This window comes from Hemicordylus capensis, chromosome 4 (assembly GCF_027244095.1).
Source record: "Hemicordylus capensis ecotype Gifberg chromosome 4, rHemCap1.1.pri, whole genome shotgun sequence".
Lineage (NCBI taxonomy): Eukaryota > Metazoa > Chordata > Lepidosauria > Squamata > Cordylidae > Hemicordylus > Hemicordylus capensis.
Window position 1 is genome coordinate 241,187,333 of NC_069660.1, and position 8,803 is coordinate 241,196,135.

At 43.7% G+C, this 8,803-nt stretch overlaps 1 protein-coding gene across 5 annotated transcripts in view; it reads right to left on the bottom strand.

Annotated features, from left to right (window-relative positions):
- Positions 1-3,075, bottom strand: part of LOC128323107 (uncharacterized) — a 179,414-nt gene extending 176,339 nt beyond the window's left edge. For all 5 annotated transcript variants that reach the window (XR_008306171.1, XM_053245799.1, XM_053245798.1 and 2 more), the window contains exon 1: positions 2,893-3,075. Coding sequence is in view for 4 of the 5 variants with exons in the window: in XM_053245799.1 (XP_053101774.1) it covers positions 2,893-2,989 (97 nt within the window). In the remaining variant the exon portion in view is untranslated. The remainder of the gene's footprint in view (positions 1-2,892) is intronic.
- Positions 3,076-8,803: the final 5,728 nt, after the last annotated feature.

An 8,803-nucleotide genomic window follows, 5' to 3' on the forward strand; every position in this document is an offset into this window, starting at 1 on the left:
ACAAGAGAGAAGGCATGCCCTCAGCTCTTGTCTGTGGGCTTCTCAGAGGCATCTGGTAGGGATGTGCATGGAACTGGTCTGTGCACTCCTGAGAGAGCAGCAGGGCTGGGGTTTGCTTTAAATGACAGGGAAGGTTCTGCCTACCTGTCATTCCCTGTCCTGCCACTTTCCTCCTGTTGGCGCTCTTGCAGCCCTAGAAGTATCACTACACTCATGGCCAGGGCATACATGCATGTCACACATATGCATGATGTGCGCGTGCGCAGTGGCTATGACTGTGGCAGCGCTGCTGGGGCTGCAAGCAGGAATGCTGCAGCCCACACCTGCTTTTCTAGAGAGCACCGGGGGGGGGGGAGTAGCAGGGAGGGGGCTTACAGGTAGGCAGCACCTTCCCTGTCATTTAAAGCAACCCCCCACACCCTCTGGATCAGTTTGAACACTGGTGGATGGAACCAGTTTGGTGCTCCAGGATGGGAGTGTTGAACGGTTCCGTGCATATCCCTAGCAGCTGGTGGGCCACTGTGTGAAACAGGATGCTGGACTAGATAGGCCTTGGGCCTGATCCAGCAGAGCTGTTCTTATGTTCTTAACTTTTTTCAAATATTGATGGACTTGAAATATCTTGAGCATTGCTTAGCATTTCACAGCAAGTAACAGCAGAAAATTGTGGATTGCAATAAAGCTCGACAATATAATATAGACTAGGATAATTGAGTACTGCCAGTTATCCAAGCAAATAACAAAAAATAAGTCATTTAAAGCTATGCTGACTACCAATTATGCAATAGCACTTGTCACTGTTAAAAACAGAAGGCTCTTTTCTGCCACCTTTTTTCCTCCCTGACAATTAGGTTTATTAAAGAGACAGGAAGGCTATCAACATCCCAGCATGGATTTGATCTCTCCTGCAAATGAATATCTATTGATTTCTTATGAAACTGTAGTGAGAATGGTACCAATTTATGGGCCCGGGATCATCACACTATCTCAAAGCAGAGACACAGACGGCATCCTGCTGCTCTACCTGCATGGAAGATACATGAAAGCAAAGCATCAGCAGTTTTTATAGAAAGCCAGAGAGACCTCTATGACAGAAGCATCCATCAAACAGAGCTGAATGCTTCACACAAGCCATGGGACTTGGAGGCATGGAAAAGTACTCTAGGAATATAAACCTAGCACATTAAAAAGCTGGATGGGTCTTCTGTGGCCTTTGTCTTGTACTGATATCACAACATAATGTTTCAGCAGCTCAGAATACTTGCAATCGATCCTGCTGAAATACATCTGAAAGATTTCATTCCGGCTTTAAGGCTTTACTCACACGTGCAACAGCCCGGGGTATGAGCAGGCCAAGGTCCTAGAATGACCACTTGAATGCAAGTGGAAGAATCATATTTCTGCAGGCAGAAAACCAGCACAGCAAGCTAGAATCTGCCATCCAAGCATAGTAGTCTTCTACTTTCAGGGCGGGTGCTTTTTCCCCCATCTGGGGGAGATTTTATAAATAGTATCCCTCAAATGGTGCAGTCCCACTTCATTTGGCTACATGTGTAGACCCAGTCTCAGGAAGTACTGTAAGTTAACTTCAGGAATTAGGGTTACGAACTGGCCTCTGTGCCTTTGACAGAAGCTTGACCTGCAGGCAATAATAAGAAATAATATTTATTTTGCCATGTGGAGACAAGCTTCACTGGCCAAGTTCTGCTCATTGAGGTTCTGTTGAAGTCAGGAGAGCAGGACAGGCCTGACTAGCTGGCAAACTTATCAAAAGAAACGCACAACGAAATGCATTAGAACATCTTGTAGTTGGAAGACAACATACAATTTGGTAATTTGGATCCCCCAGGCAGTGATTTCAGTGAGTGCCTTAAGATAAGGTGGCTTTTTATGCTTCTCATATAGAAATGTCAGCTTTGAATGATGCTATTCCTAGATTATTATTTTTAATCCAGTATTTTTTACAGCATCAAGCTATTAAAGTCTCCAGGATTGTGTCAATAGGCACCTGGAGACTGGATGCCAACTCCTAGAGACTTCAGAGCAACCCTGGAGGGTGGCAGCTCCCTCCACGTTGCAGGTATGCTTGCAGCCCAGAGCAAGTTTATAGTCAAATCCCAATTCAGTTACATCCTCCTGGTGTTAAATAATGTTTGACTTCATTCTAGGAAACAGCTTGAGAATAGATTTGAAGAAAAGAAAAGCAATGTTGCTGTTGGATGTCAGTGCTGGATATTGGCAATAGATGAGCACCGGGTAGTAGGAACAAGCTGTAGTCATGAGTGATGGACAGTGATTAATGACTTTTTTAAAAATCAAGAGAAAAACCAAACACTTACTCTTCCCTGCTTTAAAGCCCTGACCTCTGAACTGAACATGCCTTCTAATCTCAGAACTCTAGAAGATTGGGTTGTTCAGCAGAAAGTACAAATATTTTGCAAGTGCTCAGAAGCCCCCTTAATTATGTAATTATTCAAATATTCCATATTTGAACTCTGGCATTAAAAATATCTGAGGCAGAGTCTTAGCTCAAAATAAGACCTGGGGACATAAGCTATAAAGGGCATAATCCAAGTCCTACCTAAATGTGCCTTAAGTCTGAGATGTCATTGGATATACAGACCAAAGATTTCCAAGTTTCTTTCCACAACCAAGATTGGTAAGAACTGCATGTTTACTAACAGCTGAATGCTAATAGCCCAATCTCATCCATGTTTACTTAGAACATGGTCCACTGAGTTCAATTAGCTTTACTACCAAATATCATTCCATTTCTGGTGGAAGCCTGAAGTTTTATGCACAATAGATGCTTGTGTTATGCCTTCCAGACATTTATCAAAATAGGGAAATAGGAGGATAGTCAACTAGGCAAATGCTTTCTCAACTACCCACCTGATGCCAATGGTGCCAAGATTTCACTGCTGGAAACTTTAACATCTGAGTCAGATTCCCTAGACAGACATTCTAGAGGTGTCATGCAGCTGATCATTAAACCGTATTCCTCCTATTAGGCTGAGATGACTCCTCAGGGTGGGTTTTAATACCCAACTACGCAAGTATTCCCTTTGCCCCCAATAGCCTAATAGGCTAAGGGAAGGAGGAAACTGACTTCAGAATCAGCTAATCAAAAACAGTTGTGTGTGTCAGTGCTGTGGGAAGGTGCAGCAACAACACTGACACACATAACAGTTTGCATATATGTTAGGGCAAACAGCCACTTCAAGGCAGATTTTCATCAGAAAAATGGTGCTGGGAAAAGAGTTGACCCATCATCCACCAGCACGGTGGCCCTATTCCAATCCTCCCACCCCTTCACTACCTCTACCACCCTGTAGCTGCTTTCTACAGAAATTTAAAGAGATGTGAGATCTGATCTGAGAACTCATTTGGCTCAGAATGCAATGTCATCAGCAAAACCTGTGTTGGTTCAAAAGTAATGTTGCTAATGCAAAGTCATTCCTGTATGGAAGTGATTTTAGTAGCTATGAATGTGGCCACTAATCTTTCATTTACACTAGTCTTGTTTGTTTGTGTCCATTAAAAAAGTCTGAGTGCTCCTTTTTCCTAAAGCTAATCTTGGAAACAAACCAGGTGTGTTTGTGTGTGTGGGGGGGGGTATTCCTTATATGGTTTGCCTTATCTGGCTGATGATTTGAAGCCAAACTGCAAGGGGAAATGTGATGGGAATGATGTAGAACAATGCTGAGGAAGATGTATAATTTAGTTTTTCAGGTTTTCTTAGGAAAGCTTTACTTAAATGGAGGGGGGGCTTCTCTGGTAGTGCTATTATAGACCATTGCTGTGTAGTTAGCCTGTGAAATGCAAGCAGCATAATGACTTTGACCTTTCAGATGGATTGCTCTGTGTGTCAGTCCATCTTTTCAGATGAATTGGTCTGTGCCCCTATTTCCTGAGCAATAATAGAAGGCAATGCTGAGGCAGAAAAAAACAAAGCAAAACCAACCACTGCAATGCTGCTCAGAACAGTGATTTCTACTGCAGTATTACACAGCAGTTATAAACTGAGAAATCAGTAGAGGCATCTGGCAACTGGCATTTGCCAGAAGGACCACTATGTGGCACTCTGTTTAAGCTGGCGTTTGCAGCATTGACAGAGATGGGGGGGGGGATACTTCCAGATCCCTACATACTACCCTTACCAGTGCACCGAAGTTGCAGCTTCTCTTCTAGGAGGTCTTTGAGTGAAAAAAAGACTCTGCTTCCCATTGCTTTAAATGGGAAGTTCACCCTAATTGGATTTTTAAGGTAATAATAATATTATGATGATGTGACTGGCAGCCCCACATTTGCTAGGCAGTGGTTTGTTATGCTCAGGACAAGAGTTTAACCTTTGATGAGTTTTAATGGCAGGGTTGGGGCCCTCTAAGCACCCCACCCCTCTCATTGCCATGTCCTGAGTCACAGCCCTCCCTTACTACCCTCAATTCGTGTAGATACTCAAAAGGCATTTCACAATGCCACCTAATAGCACAGCAGGGAAATGCTTGACTAACAAGCTGAAGGTTGCTGGTTCGAATCCCCACTGGTACTATATTGGACAGCAGCTATATAGGAAGATGCTGAAAGGCATCATCTCATACTGCGTGGGAGGAGGCAATGGTAAACCCCTCCTGTATTCTACCAAAAAAAACCCCCACAGGGCTCTGTGGGCGCCAGGAGTCAAAATCAACTTGATGGCACACTTTACCTTTACTGTGAACATGCAGAGAGGCTTTCTGCTGAGAGGAATTTTATTTGAACAAGGATGGATATATTTATGTATTTATCTCATCTTTATTCAACATATATGTAAACAATACATCTCTTAACAATGCACTCAGTTTGTAACACCTCAATACATGACAGGCTGGTGAACATGAACATTTATTTATTCACTTATTGCATTTTTATCTCCTACTTCCTCCAAGAAGAGTGGTGTGCATGGTGTCTCCTGCCTTGCATCCTCATAGCAACCCTATAAGGTAGGTGACTGGCTAAGCAAAGCAGGGCTGTCATTAGGGGTTCACATAGTCCTGGGAAGATGTCCAAGTTCCTAAGAAAGTCACACTGCTGACCCCTGGGACCACCTTTGTGCTCTTAGCCTTTGGGGTGATTCACATGCTCAGGCAAAACCGGGCTAAGGAAGCCCAGCCCAGTTTTGCCGAGGTGTGTGAACCGCCAGGAGCCATGTGGCTCCCGGCAGAGGCACAGTAGCAAACCTGCTTAGGGAGCCCACTGCTTAGCCTGGGTTTTGAGTACAAGGGCACCTTTAAACTGGGCTTAGTGCTTGTGTGGCAGTGCTGCGCAGCCTCCTAGATCAGGGTTTCTTAACCTTGGGCCCCCAGATGTTGTTGGACTACAACTCCCATCATCCTCAGACATGGCCTTTGTGGCTGAGGATGATGGGAGTTGTAGTCCAACAACGTCTGGGGGGCCAAGGTTAAGAAGCCCTGTCCTAGATTAAGGATTTTAGCTTTGACTGTGTAAGTCATATAAAAAATAAGCAGCTGAATTGTGTGTGTACTCTGTGTGTGTGTGTGTGTGTGTGTGTGTGTGTGAGAGAGAGAGAGAGAGAGAGAGAGAGAGAGAGAGAGAGACTGTCTCTCATGCATACACACACACACACGCTAGAGAGCCAAAAAAAATAATAATTACAGCTTTGAAATTGCCCAAATTGCCTGATATTGCATTGATATCCACTCATTATGTTGCATTGTTTAATAAAACTAATTAGTTTATGTTTAGAAATGGGAAAAGCACACAGAGAAATATAGCAGTGGAAAAATTTTCCCCATCACTCGCTAAAATGCCCTCTTCTATGTAACAGTGAAAAATAGAGGATCTTTGCCTTCCTTTGGATCAGAGTTCATCCTTGCAATGAACTGACAGAATCAGAAGAGTCCTTCTTTGTGTAACTCTAAACCCAATAAAGCAATTTCATTCATGCAGCCTGTAGAGAGGAATGGTGGTGTCTGCTGAGACAGATGTCAAAATCCATTAGAAATCTTTTGAATGCCATATAATAATGCGATGAAGATACATGTATCTATTCTACACTGTCTTTTGACACCCACAAGGCCTTTTACAGGGTAGAATGGCTCTTTTTACCTTTCTTCTGACTGTCTCATTCTTCTGACTAAATTAGGTACAGGTAAGAAGTTCATGCATCTTTTTCAACCTAACACAACCACAACTTGCACCGATGCATTCAATTTGTCACTTTTTGTTTTTAATAGGTTTGAAACAGAATGCCACTTTCCTCACTTCCTTTTGCAATTTTTATAGAACCTTTGGCATGAGCAATCCAGTTCTACAACTAAAGGCATCACTATTTAATAACCACATGCATACCACGAACTTATTCACTGGTTTTCTCACTAATATCTACAAGGCTGTTCTAGATATTCAAGCTGAACCTGCAACACATTTATTTATAAATTTGTACCACACCTTGTACAACATATGGTGCTGTTACTGGCCTGAAACTTAATTCAAACATTTAATTGTAATGTTGCTCTGGCAGTCCAGAGTAATTTACAAAAGCAGAGTGGCTTTGATTTATTTTGGAGAAAAGCACAGCTTTAAAATATTTAAAAATAAATAAATAAAACTCTGCACCACCACATTTAAATATCTAAAGGTTCGCATTTTAAAGGTCTGCAAAGAAACCTTTAATCTCCTGCCCTGGTGGTGTCCAGGAGAGAGTGGGTTGGGGGCACACGAACTGATGCAATGGTAGGTTCATTTGGGATAATCTAAAGCATGGTTGGATGATTGATTGATTGATTAATTAATTACATTTTATACCACCCCATACAAAAAAGTCCCCGGGCGATTCACAATCTGATGATAATCTGAACTGGCCCAGTATCCTGTAGTGGCTATGTAAAAAAGCAAATGAAGTCCTTTCTCTCCATTAACATAAAACATATGTTTCAGCCCTCTGGGTAGGGTCCCCAGATTGCAATTCACAGATCTGCATTATACTTTTATATTCTCAGTTGTGGGATAAGGCACTTCTTATGTGACTTCTCCTGCCCCCTTTCTCCACCTCTAGTGGACACACCCAGAGTTCTCATTTTTCCAGCAAGTTAGAAAAGTGTGGTGTTTTTGGTTAATCCATTCCTTGCTCCCGGACAGCTTTTTAATGGGCCGTTACTTGCACACGGAAGGCAGACTGCACTTGCCTCTCTGTAAAGAATATGTGTCTCACTAAACCGTTAATATTCCTGATTCAACTCCACTGTCTTGGAGTTCTTTCCTCTGGATTCAACAAGAAGAAACTGTTTCCTCTCCACAATTCCTTCCTCTGGATTCAACAGGAAGAAACAGACAACTGGACCAGGAAAGAAATACAACAGAAAAGCTGCAATATCAGGGAATACACATTTATGTATTTATTAAAAATAAATATACCGCCCAATCCACAGACTCAGGGTGGTGTACCAAACAAGAAAAGCATCCAAAATTTTAAATAGATAGATAGATAGATAGATATTAAAGGGCAAACACCTGGCAGAAAAGAAATGTCTTCAATAAAGTTTTAAATGCTGAAAGGGAGGAGGTGGACCAAATCTGGGGGAGAAGAGAGTTCCAGAGTGAAGGGACAGCAACAGAAAAAGCCCTTCCACAGGCTCTAGTACTATATGGAGCTCTCTAAGACAGGGACCGAAAGAAGGACAACCTGAGAAGACCTCACAGGATGGGACAGAACTGTCTGGAAGAGGCAGTCCTGAAGGTAAACAGGTGCTAAGCCCTGAAGGGTTTTAAAGGTAAGAACCAGCACTTTGAATTGGAACTGGAAGCAAATAGCTAACCAGTGCAGTGACTGCAGGAGAGGTATGACACTATCATATCTTCTAGCGCCCATAAGCAGGCGGGCCACCACATTCTGGACCAACTGAAGCTTCCAAGTTGTCTTCAAAGGCAACCCCAGGTATGAATCCCTCCATTGCAACCTGGCAACCCTGTCCAAATGTTTGCAGAAAACTAATATTTTGTGAGGGAGTAATGGTGCAGTGGGGAAATGGCTTGATTAGCAATCCAGGGGTTGCCGGTTCGAATACCCGCTGGTGTGTTTCCCAGACTATGAGAAACAGCTATATCGGGGCAGCAGCGATATAGGAAGATGCTGAAAGGCATCATCCCATACTGCACAGGAGATGGCAATGGTAAACCCCTCCTGTATTCTACCAAAGACAACCACAGGGCTCTGTGGGCGCCAGGAGTCGGCACCGATTCGATGGCACACTTCACCTTACTCACACTATGACCTCACTGACACTAGGACATCACATGTGACTTCACAAAAGTAATAATGAATATGCCTTGTAGCTTTTACCAACATAGCATAGCCAACCAGGCAAAACAGAGAGAGCTGAGAAACACCCACAGGTCTTGAAATGGAAGAATCCCCATCTCATCAGGGGATCTCTTAATTTTATTCAAGGGATTAGACCGATTACAGGAGATTTAAATGGGAGCCGGAGTTAGTTTGGATAGCCTCTTCAAGCTTTCAAGACCCTTCTAGCCCTCTGAGACTGGAGTTGGTGGGAAGCCAGCTGATTGCCGCTGCTCTAGGTGGCGCGGCTCATTTGCCCCAGCCCCCTATGGAGGAGCACGTGACACAGGGAGCCGGCTCCCATTAGTCAGGCATTCCTCCGGGGGGCGGGGTCAGAGCAAGCCTATGGCCTGCGCACCGGCACCCACTCAGTCCGGCGGGCCTTGATTGTTGCTGGGGTTTCCACGCAGCACTTGTCAGCCTGGGTCGCTGGCGGTCTGCAGTCTACCACAGATACGGAGG